This window comes from Acinonyx jubatus, chromosome F2, assembly GCF_027475565.1.
Source record: "Acinonyx jubatus isolate Ajub_Pintada_27869175 chromosome F2, VMU_Ajub_asm_v1.0, whole genome shotgun sequence".
Taxonomy (NCBI): domain Eukaryota; kingdom Metazoa; phylum Chordata; class Mammalia; order Carnivora; family Felidae; genus Acinonyx; species Acinonyx jubatus.
Genome location: NC_069394.1, coordinates 21,971,417 through 21,993,648, shown reverse-complemented (window position 1 = coordinate 21,993,648; position 22,232 = coordinate 21,971,417). Strand labels below are relative to the sequence as shown.

At 38.1% G+C, this 22,232-nt stretch overlaps 1 protein-coding gene across 2 annotated transcripts in view; it reads left to right on the top strand.

Moving 5' to 3' along the window:
- The window catches only part of SLC30A8 (solute carrier family 30 member 8), a 48,216-nt gene that overhangs the window by 4,105 nt on the left and 21,879 nt on the right, over positions 1-22,232 (top strand). For both annotated transcript variants that reach the window (XM_015072844.3, XM_053208262.1), the window contains exon 2: positions 8,804-9,003. In XM_015072844.3, the coding sequence (XP_014928330.1) occupies positions 8,804-9,003 (200 nt within the window). The remainder of the gene's footprint in view (positions 1-8,803; positions 9,004-22,232) is intronic.

Sequence of the window (22,232 nt, the reverse complement as noted above, 5' to 3'; positions counted from 1 at the left end):
TTGAAAAGACAGCATTACCAACAATAGCCAAATTATGGAAAGAGACCAAATGTCCATCAACTGGTGAATGAATAAAGAAGATGTGGTGTGTGAGTACAATAGAATACTACTCGGCAATGAGAAAGAATAAAATCTTGCCATATGAAACAATGTGGATGGAACTGGAGGGCATTATGTTAAATAGAATAAGTCAGTCAGAGACAGACAGATACCATATATTTTCACTCATTGAGAAACCTAACAGAAGACCATAGGGGAAGGGAAGGTGAAAAACTAATTTCAAACAGAGGGAGGCAAACCATAAGAGACTCTTAAATACAGAGAACAAACTGAAGATTGATGGAGGGGTGGGAGAGAGGGGAAAATGGGTGATGGGCACTGAGGGGGCACTTGTTGGGATGTGCACTGGGTGTTGTATGTAGGCGATGAATCATGGGAATCTACTCCCGAAGCCAAGAGCACACTATATACACTGTTAGCTAACTTGACAATATATTACATATTAAAAAAAAAGAAAAGGACAGTAAGTAGAATAAAAAAATTGTTAAAGGGGCTCAGCAGTAGATATGAGCTGGCAGAAGAATGGGTGAGCTTGAGGATAGATCAATAGATATGCAATATAAAGAACACAGAGAAAAAATAAGGAAGGAAATGTAACAGAACCTCAGGGAAATGTGGAAATCATTAAGTGCCCTAACATAAGCATAATGGGAGTACCAGAAGGAGAGGGGGAAAAAAAGGAGGAGAAAAATATTTGAAGAAATAGTGGCTGGAATCTCCCAAAATTTGGTGACAATATTAATCCACACATCCACAATGGTCAACAGATTCTAAGAAAAATTAAGGAAAAATGGATCTACTCTGACATATCACAGTGAAAATGCTGAAAGGAAAACACAAAGAGAAAATCTTGAAAGCAGCAAGAGAGAAGAAAAAGATTCATCATGTTCAAGAGCATCTCAGTAAGATTCACAGCTGACTTCTAGCAGAAACAAAGGAGCTGGAAGGTGGTAGAATGTCATATTTAAAGGGCTAAAAGAAAGGGCTAAAAGAAAATGACAAAAAGGGCTGTCAACCAATCATCTTATATCTAGCAAAACTATCTTCTAAAATGAAGGTGAAATGAAGACATTCCCAGGTGAACAAAAACAGATGTTTTTTTGCTTGTAGACTCACATTTCAATAAATAGTAAAGAAAAATTTTCAAGCTGAAAATAAGACACCAGACATTAATTTGAATCAACACATAAAAACCAAATAGCATCAGTAAATGTAATTATAAAAGATAGTGTATTTACTTTTCTTTCTTCTCTTAACTGATAATAAATTGCATATATAAAATGTATATAATATTAGATGAAATGGAAAATTTATACAAAGATACAAACTACCAAACTAACTCAAGAGAAAATAGAAACTCTGTGTGGATCTATAATAAATAAAATAACGAATTAGTAATAAGGAGATTTCATGCAAAGAAAATCCCAAACCCAGCTGTCTTCACTGGTGGTTTTTACCAACATAAAAAGTAGAATTAATACCAATTCTTCACAAATTCTTCCAACAAATAAAAAAGAATGAGCATTTTCCAATTCATTTTATATTTCAATATTTCACCAATAGCAAAACACAAAACTATCACAGGAAAATAAAACTACAGGTCAATATACCTTATAAATATAGATTCAAAAATCCCTGCTCCTACTACTAACAAACTGAACACAGCAAGATATAAAAAAATTATAAACCATGGCAAAGTCAGATTTATCCCAGTAATGAATTCTTGATTTAACACTTGAAATATAATCAAAGTAATATACCATATTAATAGAATAAAGGACAAAAACCACCATATGATTATCTCATTAGATGCAGAAAAAGCATTCAACAAAATTCAACAGCCTTTCATTACAGTGTTCACCAAACAAGGAATAGAAGGTAACTTCTTCAACTTGATAAAAAGCATTTATGGAAAATCTGAAGCTAACATATACTTAGTGGTAAGGCCTGAAAGCTTTCCCCTAATATCAGGAACAAGACAAGGGTGCCCATTGTCACCATTTCTACTCAGCAATTTATTGAGTGTTCTAGCCAAGGCAAACAGGCAAGACAGAAATAAAAATGAAAATAAAAGCCATCCAGATTGGAAAGGAAGACATAAAACTTAACACCACGTGCAGATAACATCAACTAGTATATAAAAATCCTAAGGGATCCACTAAAAATCTTTAGAGCTAATGAACAGGTTCAGTAAGGCTTCAGGTAGCAAGATAATATCCAAATAATAAATTGTATTTTTATATGGTAGCAATGACTAATCTGAAAATACAATTAAGACAACAATTCAGTTTATAATAGCATGAACAAGAATAAAATACTTAGGAATAAATTTAACAAAGTACAAAACTTGTACACTGAAAATAACAAAACACTGAAATTAAAGAAGATTTAGATCTTTATTTAGATCAATGCAAAGATATCCCATGTTTGTGTATTGAAAGACAATTTTAAGATGGCAATATTCTCCAATGTAATGTAGAGTTTCAGTGCAATCAGTACTAAAATCTCATCTGCCTTCTGAAGAAATTGACAAGATAATCCCACAATTCATATAGAAATAAAAGGGGCCTAGAAAAAGTGAAACACACTTGAAAAAAAATATTTGAAATCATTTCCTGATTTCAAAAGTTAATATAAAGCTACAACAAATGACAGCTAAATGTAAGAGCTAAAACTAAAAAACTCTTAAAAGAAAACACAGGCATAAAACCTTATGACCTTGGGTTAGGCTATGGTTTCTTAATATGGCACCAAAAGCATAAGTGATAAAAAAAATAGATAAATTACAGAGCATCAAAATTAAAATCTTTTGTTCTGAAAACAATACAACGAAGAAAATGAAAATACAAGCCACAAATTGAGAGGAAATATTTGCAAATTAAATATATCAGAATATATAAAGGACAATTACAACTCAATAATAAAAAGATAAATTGGCCAATTTAAAAATAGGCTTTGGATAGACACTTCTCCAAGAAAATATACAAATGTGTAATAAACACATGAAAGATGTTTAACATCATTAGCCATCAGGGGAAATGCATGTCAAGACCACAATGAGATAGTACTTCATACCCACTAGGATGGCTATAGTCAAAAAACCAAAAACAAGTGTTGGTGAGGATACAGAGAAATGATAGCTCTCAAGTATTGAATGTGGGAATGTATAATAGCATAGTGTTTTGAAAAACATTCTGGCAATTTCTACAAAATGTTAAATATAGAGTTTCCTTATGACCCAGGAATTCTACTGCTAGGTATTTTTTCAATAAAAATGAAAACATACTTCTAAAAAAGCTTGTATACAAATTTTCATAGCAGCATTATTCATTATTATGAATAAAATAAAAACCCCAAATCAAAACCACCTAAATACCCATCAAATGATTAAAGAAAATGTTGTATATCCATGCAATGGAGTGTTATTTGAAAATAAAAAGCAATAAAGTACTGATGTATTGATACTTTCTAAAACATGGATAAACCTTGAAAACATTATGCTAAGTGAAAGAAGTCATTTATAAAAACCACATGCTGTATGATTCCATTTATATGAAATGTCCAGAATGGGAAAATTTATGGAGGCAGAAAGCAAATTAGTGCTTGCCTAGGGTAAGGTTGTATGTAAGGAGATTGGGACATTGGGGAAATATTGCTAATGGGTACAAGGTTTCTTTTTGGGATGATGGAAATGTTCTAACTTAGATTATGGTGATGGTCGCACAACTCTGCAAATATGCTAAAACCCATTAAGTTGTATACATAAGTGGGTCATATGTGTGGTATATGAATTATACCTTAATAAAGCTGTTTCAAAAAGGAGAGGGTAAACTGAACTCCTGTTCTGGGATAAGAAATTACATCTGATGCTGCAAACATTTCTATTCTCCACTCCCTCTAGCTCTCCCCTCAAAACACTTCTTCACATCACTCATATATTTCATAAACATCGAATCAAGTATAATCTCAGCAAATATGTACTGATATTTACTGTGTTCAAGACAAGGTCCCAGGAGCTGAATACTTAGGACTCTTTCTAGTGCAGACAGAGCACAGTGGTTGATAAGGGGAAACGGGCCAGGAACAGCTAAGGGATTTATGACTGTTTTCTCCTTCTTTGACATTTATCCTCTCCTTAGGATTAGAGAATCCAGCCCCGGGGTCAATTAATACAAAACTGATGATTTGTATGATTTATTGTCATTGGAGTAGAATCTAGAATGATAGATGTGGACAAAGGGGCAACAAAAGAAAAGCCTGCTTTTTGTTTATTCAAGCTCTGTTATAAAAATGCTTAGCCTAAAAGTTATTTCACAGTAAAACTTGTTTTATTCTTTCTCAAGAACAATGATAATAATGTAGTTTGTGAAAATGGTAGAACTAACTTAAAAATTCACATTTTTTGGTGCATTTACCTTGTTCCAAACACACTTTGAAATATTTATATGAATTAACTAAAATATCACAGCTGCCCTGTGAGAGAGGTGTTATCATTATCACCATTTTGCAGTGAGGAAATTGAGGCACAGAGAGGTTAAGTCATTTTCTTACAGTTATATGATTAGTGAGTGGTAAAGCTGGGAGGTGACTTAGCAATGGGATGTCAGAGCCCAAATTCACAGCCCCCTCGCTGTGCTGCCAGTCACTCAGCCCATCTCTGAAACTGGCATGCCCTTATCCTAGCTGCTGTAACCAGAAATCCATGAGCCATCCTCTGGTCCCTCCCCTTCCTCATTCCCCCTTAACTGATGCTATTGATTAGTATGTCCTGTGGATCCTACGTCCCAAATAGCACTCAAATATGGCTACTTCTTCCCATTTACTTTGTCACTGCACTGGTCCAAATCATCAGCCTCTCTGCTTCAGCCAAACATGGTCTCCATGTTTTGCCCCTTTATACTCAAACCTTCCAAGCATCACCCAAAGTGATCATTTTAGAAATGTGAACCACCTAATGTTACTTCCCTGCTCAAAACTTGCCAACTTCCTTCCTGTAGAATTTGAAGAAAAGTAAATCCTTTTTTATTATTTTTTAATGTTTATTTTTCAGAGAGAGAGAGAGAGAGAGGAGAGACAGAGACAAAGCGTGAGTGGGGAAGGGGCAGAGAGAGAGGGAGACACAGAAACCAAAGCAGGCTCTTGGCTCTGAGCTGTCAGCACAGAGCCCGACGCGGGGCTCAAACCCACTAACCGTGAGATCATGACCTGAGATGAAGTCTGGCGCTTAACTGACTGAGCCACCCAGGTGTCCAAGTGAATCCTTTTTTAATGGCTCAGAGTTGTGCATGAGCTAACATCGGCCTACTTCTCTGACATCATCCAATGTTACTCTTTCTTCACACCACAGTGGCCACATATGTAGTTCCCTTTCCATCAAGCCAAGCTTTTGAACAAGACAATCTCTTTCTTGCCTTTGTGCCCTTGCCCCAGCAACACCCTCCACTTGATGTTTCTCTTGCATGTAGGTCTACTCCCAGTTACCCTTGAACTCACCATGGCAGTATCTCTACAGAAGTGCACCCCCATTACCACTCTGTTTAAAGTAGCCCCACCTTCCCTCACCCAGTCACTGCCCATCATACCACACAGCCTCTGAAACTATCTGCTGGCTTACAGTTTGTGTCCCTCTGCTAGGATACAAGCTTTTTAGGTCAGGAGCTTAGTCTCAAAGACTATGGTGTCATTAGCACCTCTGATAGTGGAGGCATGTTGCAGGCATGCAGCACATATCTGTTGAATGAATGCATGAATGAATGAATGAATGAATGAATGAATACATGAAGTGTGGGAAATGCATGGTGGGACCCAAGCTTTCATCTCCTGTTCTAACAGTCATAGTGACTGGAGGTTCTTGGGAGAAGTGATGTGAAAGTACAAAATGGGATTGATTTTATATGGTCAACATATGAAATAAGAGGGTGAAAAGTATTACCAGCTCTATTTTTAGAGACATAGAATAAAGGAGTTTAATGTCTATCATCAAGCAAAAATGAAATACAAAAGAAAAAGAGAGGCTTCCCCAAGATTACAAAACAAAGCTCCATTTTCTAATTCATATTTTAAGAAATAAACTCAAATTTGTAGGCTATTACAAGAAAAATTTGGAATATTTCCCTATTTCTCCTGTTTTTCTCCCCCCTTTTTTTTCTTTGATACTACAGTAAATTTCTTTGCTCGGGTCTACTATTCCTACCCTTCTGAGCTTCAACCATCTTTGAATTTGTGGGAATCTATGGTAATTTATTCACAATTCGTTTTTTGATGCATCATAGCATTTGCTTTTTAGAACCTTCTTAAAATTCTTAGGATTCACATCATTTTTTATATCAAGAGCCTATTCTGCATCTATAGGTACCCAGGCCATTTTGCTCTAATGAGGTGATGAGAAATGTATTTTAATTTTGGATTTCAAGTTTGGGGAGGATTATGGACACTTCTGGGAGCCCAGAGAAGACTGTGGGATCCTGCATCCCCCCCCCCCACCATAAAACACACACAGACACACATATGAACACACGGCATCCAATTTCAATCGATCCTCTGAAGCCCACCTTTGGATCCCCTGCTTAGTACCTCGAAGAGCAATCTCAGCTCAGAGTAAATCCATATTGGTTAATCTCAGAGTCTGGGACAACAAAGCAGGGTTTAAAAGTAAAATTGGCCAGATTTCTTGTACTTTTCTTCTTGTGGCATTGCCCAGAGGCTGCATCCTTAGTGGGATTCCTGCCTTGGTCTGCCTTCTGCACTGCTCCAGAATAAGTTCTTTCTCCTGGTCACCACCTGGTTTTCTCTGACCACAAGATTCATGAAAAGTATAAAATAAAGCAAAGCTTCCTATGGCTTCAGCAAATCATATGGTCATATGAACAGTGCCAGAACAATTGGTGACCTTGTCTTGGTCATGTTGCCTTCTCTGCACAAAGGAAGGGAAACTTCTATCATGCTTCCTTTTTAGTTCTCATGCTCCTCTGAGTTGATGGCCATTGGTGACCCACACTGCTACATGACATGTTTTTTTTTATTATTATTCTAAGGGTATGTATCACATTACAAAGGCAAAAATTTATAGATATAAATATTCTATGTGCCTATTGCCAAATGGTTCCTATTCTAAAAAAGGAGATTATTTGGAACTGTTCAAAATCCTGAATGCTATTAACATCATCAGAATCCCAGTTCTGCTGTTTGCTGGCTATTTGGCCTTGGGCAATTACTTAACCTCTCTGAACCTTAATTACTTCAGCTAAAAAACTACAAATCAAAACCACACTGAGATATCACCTCACACCAGTCAGAGGGGCTAAAATGAACAACTCAGGAAATTTCAGATGCTGGCGAGGATGTGGAGAAATGGGAACCCTCTTGCACTGTTGGTGGGAGTGCAAACTGGTGCAGCCACTCTGGAAAACAGTGTGGAGGTTCCTCAAAAAATTAAAAATAGATCTACCCTATGACCCAGCAATAGCACTGCTAGGAATTTACCCCAGGGATACAGGAGTGCTGATGCATAGGGGCATGTGTACCCCAATGTTTATAGCAGCACTTTCAACAATAGCCAAATTATGAAAAGAGCCCAAATGTCCATCAGCTGATGAATGGATAAAGAAGATGTGGTTTATATATACAATGGAATACTACTTGGCAATGAGAAAGACTGAAATCCTGCCATTTGCAGCAATGTGGATGGAACTGGAAGGTGCTGAGTGAAATAAGTCAGTCAGAGAAGGACAGATATCATATGTTTTCACTCATATGTGGATCTTGAAAAACTTAACAGAAGACCATGGGGAAGGGAAAGGGAAAAAAATGGTTACAGAGAGGGAGGGAGGAAAACCATAGGAGATTCTTAAATATAGAGAAGAAACTGAGGGTGGATGGGGTGTGGGGGAGAGGGGAAAATGGGTGATGGGCACTGAGGAGGGTGCTTGTTGCCCTGGGTGCAAGCGATGAGCCACGGGAATCTACCCCAAAAAGCAAGAGTCCACTTTACACACTGTATGTTAGCCAGTTTGACAATAAATTATATATATATAAAAAAAGAAACTATGGGATTGACTAAATGGTATCTATAATCTTTCCATTTATGAAATGCTAGAATTCTATTCCAGCCTGTAAATAATGCTTTATACTTGAGAAGAACTGATATATACTGCCTGCTTTAGGAAGTGTAAGTAGGTTCAACTCACAATACAGCTTTGATAGATCGGTAGAGAGTGTGTGCAAAGCTGTGTTAAGAAGGATTCTGGGGGTCAACAGGGACTCAACAGGAGAAAGTGCTATGATCTATTAACAGTGTTGGTGCGGAGAAGAAAGGAAGAGTTTGGGCATGTGATAGTATTTGAATCTTCAGACTGGCTCATACGCACATATCTAACATTGCTCTTCACCCCTGCTTTTTAAAATTTGTAACACAGGGTCCAAAATCCTTTCAAAGTGGAGTAATTTGTAAGGAAATGCATCAAAATGTATCTGCTTCCTTTCTCCTGTTCCTTTAACATCTCTTAATCACTGCTGGTATAGCTTGGCTGAATAAAAAAGCAAAACCTTTAGTAGTTGAGACTTCAGAAGGAAATTTCTTGCTTGTTCCTTACACTTGATATTTCTTATAGAAGGAGCTGTGAACTGTAACTTCCTGTCTAGTTAGCAAATGTCCTTCTATCAGTTCTGAGAATGGGTAGGGCTGTCAGTGAGGTATTTGTTTGCAACCGTGTTCACTTCTTGCTTCTGTCAAACTCATCCATAGCGTGGAACTCCAGCAGAAATCCTTGAATAAAAATCAATGTCCTGGAGAGAAGCCAGAGGAGCTGGACTCAGGAGCCATCTATCACTGCCACAGCAACTCCAAGGCCACAGAGAACAGAGCAAACGAGCAAGTCTATGCCAAGTGGAAACTCTGTGCTGCTTCAGGAATATGCTTCGTTTTCATGATTGCAGAGGCCGTGGGTGAGTATTATTCAAAAAGACTTCTCTGATTAAACTAGCAAACAGACAAAACCCCACATCATTGCAGGAGGGTTACGTAAGTTCTTCTTTTAAAGAAAGATTTCATATTTTCTGTAAGTATGGAGTAACAATATGCTCATTGTAGATAAGTTGGAAAATATTAAGAAACAAAATAAAATTCATTACCATCCCACATTTGAGTACTAACCTCTAATAACATTGTGGAGTATTTTTATACAATATATTTTTCTATTCATAACTCGGTTTTTAAAATATAACTGAGGGCATACTGAATGCTTTTGACCATGCCATCAAATATCCTTCAAAAACATTTTTATGCCTGAACAATATTCTATAATATGCTCCACTGTAATTTACATAACCATGTCTCTATTGTTAGAAATTTAAGGAGTTTTTTTTTTCCCCCTGCTATGAACAATGCTGCAATGAAAACTCGTGAATAAAACTCTGCCTGCCTCTCTGATTAATCCCTTGAAAGAGATTCCTAAAAGTGGAAAAATTGATTGAAGGATATAAATATTTTTATTACTTCTTGATTCATACTGCCAAACTGCTACCCAGAAAGCTTAAAACAATTCATATGTCTGCCTGCTGTACATGAGCATTACTGTCCAAATCTTTATCAAAACTTATTTTAATCTTTTATTTATTTTTTTAAGCTTATTTATTTACTTTGAGAGAGAGAGCACAAGCTGAGGAGGAGTAGAGAGAGGGAGAGAGGGAGAGAGGGAGAGAGGGACAGAGAAAGAGAGAAAGAGAGAGAGAGAGAGAGAGAGAGAGAGAGAGAGAGAGAGAGAGAATATAAGAGTCCCAAGCAGGCTCCACACTGCCAATGTGAAGCCCAATGTAGGGATCGAACTCACAAACTGTGAGGTCATGACCTGAGCTGAAACCAAGAGTCTGATGCTTCACCGACTGAGCCACCCAGGTGCCCCTTCATCTTTTATTTATTTGTTTTTTAAAGTTTATTTGTTTTGAGTGGGGGGGAGGAGAGAACATGCAGTAGCAGGGTTGGGGCATACAGAAAGGGAGAGAGAACCCCAAGCAGGCTCTGTGCTGTCAGCGTGGAGCCTGACATGGGGCTCAATCCTATGAACCATGAGATCATGACCTGAGCCAAAATGAGGTTGGATGCTTAACTGACTGAGCCACCCTGGTTCCCCATATTTTAATCTTTTAAAAATCTTTATTCATGTATAGGTGAATATGCTTTATTTTAATATTCATTTCTTTGTTACTGTTAGAATATTTTTTGCAAGCTCATTAGTAATCTGTATTTCACTTTGTTGATGCATTTCCTGCTTGCCTCTTAATGTCTCCTGATCATTTGTTTTTTAGATAATTTATAATGTTCTGTTCTGATCTCTGAGAGCTCTTTATACTGTTAGGATATTGAAATTTTTATACTTGTTATAAGTACTTTTCTAGTTTTTTGTTTACTTTTTAGTTTTTGGTTTGATGTGGGTAAGTTTTAATGTTTTATATATGTAATTGTATGAAACATTCCATTTTGAGCTGATTTCTTTTATTGCTCTCACTACTTTAGTGCTTTGGTTCCTGCCTACTGAGAAGACAAATACCATTTTGTTGTTCAATTTTTTGCATGTAATTTCAAATTATTTTGTGAGATTAAATATTCTCTAAGGATTAAAGATTCTTTTTCTAAATAGTTAACAAAGTTTTCAGCATTATTTATAGAATAATTAATCACTCCTTCCATTGATTTTTGATGTTTTTTTCATCACATCAATATTTTATAAAGAACAGGGTTTGGTTCTAAGGTGGGTTTCATCAATCTGTATTGCTATTCTCTGTTAGTAGTAACATATTTAATTAATGTACATTTATATGTTATAATATCTGTTCTTTCCTTATTATTCCTTGTTTAATAGAAAAAAGGAAAAGGCTACTTATTTCTGTTTATTATTCTAATTGAACACAAGAACCATTGTATTCTGTTCCCTCCAAAATCAAATTATGATTTTACTGGTATGTAAGTTGATTTGGAAACAAAGATCTTTTAAAAATACTCAGTTTTCTCTTCTAGGAACATGGCGTTTCTCCATTTATCCAAATACTCTATGTCTCTCATCAATATCTTGCAATTTTAGTTTGCTTATTTGTTTGTTATAGTACAGGGACAGCCTATTTCTTGCCAAGGTGATTTGCATGTGTTTGTTTTATTATATTTCTCTTTTTTTCAATAATAAAAATATGTTTCATATTTTTACCATGTTAAATAATATCTTATGCTAAGTCAAATCTTATGTTCAACTAGTTAACTGTTAAGTGAAATGCTTCCTGAGAGGTTAAGTATTTTCACTATGTTAATGAAGTGGGTTTTTTTCCCCTTAGTTTTTAAACGATAAACAAATAATCAAGGATGCTTGCTGACTTTTGTCAAGTACCTTTTCTTTTAAACATATTCTGTTAAAAAATTTTTTGACACATTGCTGGTGTGTGTTATATTCAGAGATTTCCTAATATGGTACAATCTCTGCATTTCTGGCATTATGATGATAATAACTAATATTTATTTAATGCTTACTATGTGCCAGAAACTGTGATGAATGCTTTCCATCGTGTTACTTTACTTAATCCTGTTGAAATCTCTGAAAGGTAGGTCTATTATTATTTGCACTATGTAGATGAGGAACCTGAAACACAGAGAGTAAAGTCTCTACTGGAGTACCACAGCTCGGAAATAAGTGGGCAGGCAGTCGGAATTCTGGGGCTCATGTTCATAGGCTCTCATTACAGTGCCACTCAAATGGACTGTGGTGGACCATTCTTTCAATGTATCGCTCAATCTGGGCCACTCATATTATCTTTAGGATTTTTTTTATCTTTATTGATAATTGAAATTTAACTATAGTTTTCTGTTATGGGGCTATTTTTCTAAGTTTTTGAATTAGAGTTACACATATGAAAATGAAAAGTTTAGTTTTAATGACACTTTTTATAAGAAAATGGAAACCATTTTTGTAATATTGTAACTATCTCTTCCTTTTTAAGAACTACCTGGTAAGTTGTCTAGCTTTGGAGACTTTCTTGGAAATAATTTTTAACATATGTTTGTTTGCTTCTTCCTCATTTATTGATGTACTCAAAATTTCTACTTCATGAGTAAGTTTGGGTCATTTGTGTTTTCCAAAGTCAGCCATCTCAATGAAATTTTCCAACTTATTATCATACAATGGAACATGACAATTTAATACTAAAACTCTCTAACTTATTCTACTTTCTCATTTTAATATTGTTTAAATATTTTCTTTTCCTTGATTTAACTTGGTAGATGTCTAATTTATTGATATATCTATTTATTGAATATATTATTATCTAAATTTTTCTTTTATTTTTAATTCATAATTTTGCCTTTAAAAATATTTGTTACTTCCTCCATCTTTCTTCAAGGTTGTAGTCTTATTGCATGTTTTAATATCTTGGGTTATATCCTTCTCTGATTATTTTTATCCCATATTTTTATTAATAATAAAATTATGTTTAGCTATGCACTTAGTCTAAAAGTTTTGACTTTGTTATTTATTTGACTTAATATTTATTTATTTTAAATTATTTGAATTTATATATTATTTTTGAGTTTATTTTATTTTATTTTTTAATGTAAAAGGAATACCAGCAACTACCAGGCATATAGTATCATAAGCTATGACTACCCTATTATCACTATTACCGTTATACTGTTACTAATTTTATGCCTTCATTTTCTATTACACAAAAGGTGGACCAAATTAGTAATTATTTGAGACTGGAAGAAAACAGAACTTGCTAACTTTTTTTGTTTGTTTGTTTTCTCATTTGTGTTTGTTTTTTGTCTTTTGCACTATCATAGATAGCAATCAGAATTAATTGGTTTCTTTTTTTCTGCTTTTTGCATTTATATTTTTTATATGATATTTATTGTCAAATTGGTTCCCATACAACACCCAGTGCCCATCCCAACAGGTGCCCTCCTCAATGCCCATCACCCACCCTCCCCTCCCTCCCACCCCCCATCAACCCTCAGTTTATTTTCAGTCTTTAAGAGTCACTTATGGTTTGCCTCCCTGCCTCTCTAATTTTTTTTTCCCTGTCCCTTCCCCCAAGGTCTTCTGTTAAGTTTCTTAGGAACCACATAAGAGTGAAAACATATGGTATCTGTCTTTCTCTGTATGACTTAATTCACTTAGCACAACACTCCAGTTCCATCCACATTGCTACAAAAGGCCATATTTCATTCTTTCTCATTGTCAAGTAGTATTCTAGTGTATATATAAACCACAACTTCTTTATCCATTCATCAGTTGGTGGACATTTAGGCTCTTTCCATAATTTGGCTATTGTTGAAAGTGCTGCTATAAACATTGGGGTACAAGTGCCCCTATGCACCAGCACTCCTGTATCCCTGGGGTAAATTCCTAGCAGTGCTATTCCTGGGTCATAGGGTATATCTATTTTTAATTTTTTGAGGAACCTCCACACTGTTTTCCAGAGTGGCTGCACCAGTTTGCATTCCCACCAACAGTGCAGGAGGGTTCCCGTTTCTCCACATCCTCTCCAACACCTATAGTCTCCTGTTTTGTTCATTTTAGCCACTCTGACTGGCATGAGGTGATATCTGAGTGTGGTTTTGATTTGTATTTCCCTGATTAGGAGTGATGTTGAGCATCTTTTCATGTGCCTGTTGGCCATCTGGATGTCTTCTTTGGAAAAGTGTCTATTCGTGCCTTCTGCCCATTTCTTCACTGGATTATTCGTTTTTTGGGTGTGGAGCTTGGTGAGTTGTTTATAGATTTTGGATACTACCCCTTTATCCAATATGTCATTTGCAAATATCTTTTCCCATTCTGTCAGTTGCCTTTTAGTTTTGTTGATTATTTTCTTTACAGTGTATAAGCTTTTTATCTTCATGAGGTCCCAATAGTTCATTTTTTGCTTTTATTCCCTTGCCTTTGGAGATGTGTCAAGTAAGAAATTGCTGTGTCTGAGGTCAGAGAGGTTTTTTCCTGCTTTCTCCTCTAAGGTTTTGATGGTTTTCTATCTCACATTCAGGTCCTTCAACCATTTTGAGTTTATTTTTGTGAATTGTGCAAGAAAGTGGTCTGGTTTTGTCCTTCTGCATGTTGCTGTCCAGTTCTCCCAGCACCATTTGTTAAAGAGGCTGTCTTTTTTCCATTGGATGTTCTTTCCTGCTTTGTCAAAGATGAGTTGGCCATACTTTTGTGGGTATAGTTCTGGGGTTTCTATTCTATTCCATTGGTCTATGTGTCTGTTTTTGTGCCAATACCATGCTGTCTTGATGATTACAGCTTTGTAGTAGAAGATAAAGTCTGGGATTGTGATGCTTCCCACTTTCGTCTTCTTCAATATTACTTTGGCTATTCAAAGTCTTTTGTGGTTCCATACAAATTTTAGGATTGCTTGTTCTAGCTTCGAGAAGAATGCTGGTGCAATTTTGATTGGGATTGCATTGAATGTGTAGATAGCTTTGGGTAGTGTTGACATTTGAACCATATGTATTTTTCCAATCCGTGAGCATGGAATGTTTTTCCATTTCTTTGTATCTTCTTCAATTTCCTTCATAAGCTTTCTATAATTTTCAGCATACAGATCTTTGACATCTTTGGTTACGTTTATTCCTAGGTATTTGATGCTTCTTGGTGCAATTGTGAATGGGATCAGTTTCTTTATTTGTCTTTCTGTTGCTTCATTATTAGTGTATAAGAATGCAACTGATTTCTGCACATTGATTTTGTATCCTGCAACTTTGCTGATTTCATGCATCAGTTCTAGCAGACTTTTGGTGGAGTCTATCAGGTTTTCCATGTATAATATTATGTCATCTGCAAAAAATGAAAGCTTGACTTCATCTTTGCCAATTTTGATGCCTTTGATTTCCTTCTGTTGTCTGACTGCTGATGCTAGAACTTCTAACACTATGCTAAACAACAGCGGTGAGAGTGGACATCCCTGTCGTGTTCCTGATCTCAGGGAAAAAGCTCTCAGCTTTTCCCCATCGAGGATGATATTACCTGTGGGCTTTTCATAAATGGCTTTTATGATGTTTAAGTATGTTCCTTCTACCCCGACTTTCTTGAGGGTTGTTATTAAGAAGGGATGCTGAATTTTGTCAAATCCTTTTTCTGCATCGACTGACAGGATCATATGGTTCTTATCTTTTTTATTAATGTGATGTATCACATAGATTCATTTGTGAATGTTGAACCAGCCCTGCATCCCAGGAATGAATCCCACTTGATCATGGTGAATAATTCTTTTCATATGCTGTTGAATTCGATTTGCTAGTATCTTGTTGAGAATTTTTGCATCCATATTCATCAGGGATATTGGCCTGTAGTTCTCTTTTTTGCTGGGTCTCTGTCTGGTTTAGGAATCAAAGTAATGCTGGCTTCATAGAATGAGTCTGGAAGTTTTCCTTCCCTTTCTATTTTTTGGAACAGCTTGAGAAGGATAGGTATTATCTCTGCTTTAAATGCCTGGTAGAGGGGCGCCTGGGTGGCGCAGTCGGTTAAGCGTCCGACTTCAGCCAGGTCACGATCTCGCGGTCCGGGAGGTCGAGCCCCGCGTCGGGCTCTGGGCTGATGACTCAGAGCCTGGAGCCTGTTTCCGATTCTGTGTCTCCCTCTCTCTCTGCCCCTCCCCCGTTCATGCTCTGTCTCTCTCTGTCCCCCCAAAAAATAAATAAACGTTGAAAAAAAAATTAAATGCCCGGTAGAATTCCCCAGAGAAGTCATCTGGGCCTGGACTCTTATTTGTTGGGAGATTTTTGATAACTGGTTCAATTTCATCACTGGTTATGGGTCTGTTCAAATTTTCTATTTCTTCCTGTTTGAGTTTTGGAAGTGTGTGAGTGCTTAGGAATTTGTCCATTTCTTCCAGGTTGTCCAGTTTGTTAGCATATAATTTTTCATAGTATTCCCTGATAATTGCTTGTATTTCTGAGGGATTGGTTGTAATAATTCCATTTTCATTCATGATTTTATCTATTTCGGTCATCTCCCTTTTCTTTTTGTGAAGCCTGGCTAGAGGTTTATCAATTTTATTTATTTATTTCAAAAAACTAACTCTTGGTTTCATTGATCTGCTCTATAGTTTTTTTTAGATTCTATATTGTTTATTTCTGCTCTGATCTTTATTATTTCTCTTCTTCTGCTGGGTTTGGGGTGTCTTTGCTGTTCTGCTTCTATTTCCTTTAGGTGTGCTGTTAGATTTTATATTTGGGATTTTTCTTGTTTCTTGAGATAGGCCTGGATTGCAATGTATTTTCCTCTCAGGACTGCCTTTGCTGCATCCCAAAGTGTTTGGATTGTTGTATTTTCATTTTCATTTGTTTCCATATATTTTTAAATTTCTTCTCTAATTGCCCAGTTGACCCATTCATTCTTTACTAGGGTGGTCTTTAACCTCCATGCTTTTGGAGGTTTTCCAGACGTTTTCCTGTGGTTGATTTCAAGCTTCATAGCATTGTGGTCTGAAAGTGTGCATGGTATGATCTCAATTCTTGTCTACTTATGAAGGGCTGTTTTGTGACCCAGTATGTGATCTATCTTGGAGAATGTTCCATGTGCACTCGAGAAGAAAGTATATTCCGTTGCTTTGGGATGCAGAGTTCTAAATATATCTGCCAAGTCCATCTGATCCAATGTAATATTCAGGGCCCTTGTTTCTTTATTGACTGTGTGTCTAGATGATCTATCCATTGTTGTAGGTGGAGTATTAAAGTCCCCTCCAATTACCACATTCTTATCAATAAGGTTGCTTATGTTTGTAATTCATTGTTTTAAATATTTGGGGGCCCCTGTATTCGGTGAATAGACATTTATAATTGTTAGCTCTTCCTGATGGATAGACCCTATAATTATTATATAATGCCCTTCTTCATCTCTTGTTACAGCCTTTAATTTAAAGTCTAGTTTCTCTGATATAAGTATGGCTACTTCAGCTTTCTCTTGACTTCCAGTAGTATGATAGATAGTTCTCCATCCCCTCACTTTCAATCTGAAGGTGTCCTCAGGTCTAAAATCAGTCTCTTGTAGACAGCAAATAGATGGGTCTTGTTTTTTTATCCATTCTGATACTCTATGTCTTTTGGTTGGAGCATTTAGTCCATTTACGTTCAGTGCTATTATAGAAAGATATGGGTTTAGAGTCATTGTGATATCTGCAGGTTTCATGCTTGTAGTGGTATCTCTGGTACTTTGTGGTCCTTGCAACATTTCACTCACAGAGTCCCCCTTAGGATCTCTTGTAGGGCTGGTTTAGTGGTGATGAATTCCTTCAGTTTTTGTTTGTTTCGGAAAACATTTATCTCTCCTTCTATTCTGAATGACAGACTTGCTGGATAAAGGATTCTTGGCTGCATATTTTTTCTGTTCATCACATTGAAGATGTCCTGCCATTCCTTTCTGGCCTGCCAAGTTTCAGTAGATAGGTCTGCTACTACCCTTATGTGTCTACCTTTGTTAAGTCAGGGCCTATTTATCCCTAGCTGCTTTCAGAATTTTCTCTTTATCCTTGTATTTTGCCAGTTTCACTATGATATGTGGTGCAGAATATCATTTCAAGTTACGTCTGAAGGGAGTTCTCTGTGCCTTTTGCATTTCAATGCCTTTTTCCTTCCCCAGATCAGGGAAGTTCTCAGCCATGATTTGTTCAAGTATACCTTCAGCCCCTTTCTCTTGCTCTCTGTTTGATTGCAACACTTAGTTCTCTAATTCCCCCCTTATACTCCTGGATAGTTTTTATCTCTCTTTTCTCAGCTTCCTCTTTTTCCATAATTTTATCCTCTAATTCACCTATTCTTTCCTCTGCCTCTTCAATCCATGCTATGGCCACCACAATTTTATTTAGCACCTCATTTATAGCATTTTTTAGCTCCTCATGACTATATCTTAGTCCCTTGATCTCTGTAGCAATAGATTCTCTGCTGTCCTCTATGCTTTTTTGATTCCCAGCAATTAATTTTTTGACTATTATTCTAAATTCTTGTTCTGTTATATTGCTTGTATCATTTTTGATCAATTCATTAGCTGTCACTACTTCCTGGAGTTTCTTTTGAGAATTCTTCCGTTTTGTCATTTTGGGTAGTCCCTGCAGTAGCTCCAAACTGCAGGGAGCTTCCCCTGTGCTGTCCAGAGTAACTTGTGTTGGTGGGTGGGGACGCAGTCAGACTCAATGTCTGCCCCCAGCCCACCACTGGAGCCACAGTCAGACTGGTGTGTACCTTACCTTCCCATCTCCCAGGGGCAGGACTCACTGTGGAGTGGTGTGGCCCCTGTCTGGGCTACTTGCCCACTGTCAGGCTTGTGGTGCTGCTTCAATGGGATCTGGCCAAGGGCGTATTAGCTGGGGTGGATCCGCAAGGTGCACAGGGGCAGGAGGGGTAGGCTTAGCTCGCTTTGCTGTTGGTGGTCCTCTGGGGGAGGGGCCCTGCAGCACCAGGAGGGAGGCAGGCCTGTCTGAGGGATGGAGCCACAGAAGCAGTGTTGGGCGTTTGCGGGGTGCAAGCAAGTTCAGTGACGGGAACTGGTTCCCTTTGGAATTTTGGCTGGGGAATGGAAGAGGGAGATGGCACTTGCCAGTGCCTTTGTTCCCCCTTGAGCTCAGTTCTGTCTCCCCGGGCTCATCCTCTCACCCTCCCCGCTCTCCAAGAGCAGAGCTGTTGACTTGTAACATTCCAGATGTTAAGTCCCGCTGGCTGTCAGAACACACGCTGTCCGGCCCCTCAGCTTTTGCAAGCCAGACTCGTGTGCTCTGCCTTGCCAGGCGGGCTGCCCCTCCACCGCCCCAGCACCCTCCAGCCAGTCCGTGTAGCGCATACCACCTCTCTGCCCTTCCTACCCTCTTCCATGGGCCTCTTGTCTATGCTTGGCTCCACAGAGTCCATTCTGCTAGTCTTCTGGCAGTTTTCTGGGTTATTCAGGCAGATGTGGGTGGAATCTAAGTGATCAGCAGGACGAGGTGAGCCCAGCGTCTTCCTACATCACCACCATCTCTCTCTCCCCCCAGAATTAGTTGGTTTCTTAAACCTATGGAGTCTAATGGCTTGTGTACTCGTATTCAGACTTTTATTTATTTTTTAAATGTTTATTTATTTTTCAGGGAGAGAGAGAGAGAGAACATGCACAGGTCAGAGAGGAGCAGAAAGACAACAGAACAGAGGATCTAATGTGGGCTCTGTGTTGACAAAAGAGAGCCGACATGGGACTTGGACTCAGGAACCATGAGATCATGACCTGAGCTGAAGTTGGACCAAATGAGCCACCCAGGCACCACTTTTTTTTTCTCTGACTTTTTTGTTTTGTTTTTTTCATTTATTTATTTTGAGAGAGAGAGAGAGAGAGAGAGAGAGAGAGAGAGCAAGCACATGAGTGGGTAGGGGCAGAGAGAAAGGGAGAGAGAGAATCCCAAGCAGGCTCCATGCTGTCAGCACAGTGCACCACTCAGAGCTTGAACTCATGAACCATGAGACCATGACCTGAGCTGAAATCAAGAGTTGCATGCTTACCCGACTGAGCCACTAAGGCACCCCTTTTTCAGACTTTTATACTTTTGAAAACTGGAAAAGAACTTCAACTCATCCAGTCCAAGACAAATCCAGGGTTGGCAAATAATTTTCTAGTCAAAGATTATAAAATTAATTGACACCACACAATTTCTAGACCCACAATAAGTCTTTTGAAGGAACCAACTTAATAGCTTGGTGAGGTTGCAAAGAATTTACTTTTAGTAGTTCCAATTAGAAAATTCACTTGGAAAAGCCGCTGACACTCATGCCAGATGTGTATTCTTTTTTAATTATTCAAATTCATAAGATCATGGACAATACTCTGTTGCTCATGTAAGAGATGGACAAAATGGAAAATCTAAAAAACAGAATCCATTCAAAATGTGATTGGAGGGGCACCTAGGTGGCTCAGTCGGTTGAATGAGACTCTTGATTTCGGCCTGGGTCATGATCCTAGAGTTGTGGGATTTAGCCCCACGTCAGGCTCTGTGTTGACAGTGCAGAGCCTGCTTGCGATTCTCTCTTTCCCTCTCTCTGTGCCCTCCCCAGATTGCATAGGTGCTCTCTCTCTCTCTATTTCAAAATAAATAAACTTTTAAAAGTGTGATTTTAAAAGGTGATGTTCTGGAAATTCATAGCTTTCCAGATAAAGTACTGACACCACCCCATGCAAACACAATTCAGTTAGATAAACTGGCTCGTTTTCTCCATTACTTTCTTCCTCTGCTTTCCCCTGAATCCAGGTAGATGGTGAAAACAGATGGCATCTTCTTCCCAGTATGTCTAATCAACAGTCTGAAATGAGATGGTCTCCCATTCATAAAACTCACTTTTCTCCTCATACCTTTCCTATGCCCTGGCATTCTGCTTTAAAATGACATATTTCTAGGAAAGGAGGGAAGAAAAATTATTCACTTGGAGTGAACAAATCAATCTCTCTCTTCCCTCTCATTCTTAATAATTAATTCATCTATGAGTTCTAATCTGGATGTTGTCAGTAAAGGAATTAAATGGATACTCACAGAATCATTTGGAGTTTGAGCTGCATTGATTTTAGGTTGATTTTCCTAAAACATTGCTCTCGTCATGTTAATTCTGTCTCCAAAATTCTTTAGTGGCTCCTTCTTGCCTAATTCAGTGCTTCACACCCTTCTCCCCATCCTGGCAAGCACAGGAAATTTTACTGATGACTGGGGTACACCCACAAGGGTGTTGTAGCAGGAAGAGGCCGCTTCAGAGGCTTCCTCTGTGCTAGGTCCCACTTGGCTGCCCCATGTGAAAACAGGTCGGTATGTTCGAAAGCTCTGGCACCCTGGACAAAATGAAAAATTCTTACTTTGACTTTCAAGTCATTCCACCATGTGGCTGCCAAACTGACTATTAATCCTTTACTGCTTCACTACATGACTCTTCTGTTTCAGCTGCAAAATAATCGTGGCACCTTACAGTCTCTGTAGCTTTTGCTTATGTCTTTTTATCTGAATGGAAAAGGCCTCTCCTCATGCCCCACAATCATCAAAACCCTGCTCATCATTCAAGACCCCAACCAGACCTCACCTCCTCCCTAAAGCCATTCTCAATCAGGTCAGAGAATGCAACTGTTATTCTCAGGTTACTTTTGGGAATCTAGGATGTCCACATTCAGGATATAGGATTTGAGACAGGACTTGAAGTTTGTGTAGGAATTGAGGGGTGGCTAAAAGAGGGAGGTAAAAAAAAGGCCTTGCAGAGAGTGGTCCCTGACTATTGCTGTGGTCCAGGAGGTAGTAAATATCGGCCTTGCCTGGAAAGAGTTTAAGTGGGTAGGTCTCAAAAGGACAGGAAATCTGTATTCTTAGAAAGTAATTCAACTGAGGGGCACCTGGGTGGCTCAGTCAGTTGAGCATCCAACTGTGGCTCAGGTCATGATCTCAGGGTTCTTGGGTTTGAACCCCACATCGTGCTTTGTGCTGCCAGAAAGGAGCTTGCTTCAGATTCTCTGTCTGTCTCTCCCTCTCTCTCTCTCTCTCTCTCTGCCCCTCCACTGCTCGCTTGCACACACACTCTCTCTCAAAAATTAATAAACATTTAAAACAAAAGAAAAAAAAAGAAAGCAACTCAAGTGATTCTAGATGCCACTGTAGCGGTAAATATTGCCTATTCAGGAAGCTTCTTCCTACTCACTGTGCTAATTCCATTTCTGGTCCTCCTGGACCAAAAACCTCATGCTCACAGGCAAGGCTGGGTATGAGGTTCCAAGCTGGATTATTCCGTCTCTGGGTCTTTTTATAGGGAGGATAGATGGAGGACTCTCTCTATCCTCTGCAAATACTATGCTGTAATGCTATAAACCTGGAGCTTCCAGAGGCCAACCTTTCTTGCTAAGGGTAAAGTAGTCTATCTTCAGTAGGACAATAAATAACAATAGTGACAGAGCAGAGTCCCTCAAACATTATTTGAACCTTAGGATTAGCCTGCACTAGATCCAATCCCACCCTGATTTGTTCTCAGTTATTTGACCCAATAAATTATCATTTGGTTGTTGTTGTTGAAGCTAGTTTGAGTTAGGCATTTATGATTTACCATTAAACCTATCTAAGAATCTATCTAAGTCAGCGATGTAAGATAAAACACAGTGAATGGAGAATAAAACTAGACTGGTAGTTGGGGGTTCAAGAAAAAGGGTGAAGCCTGGCTGGGG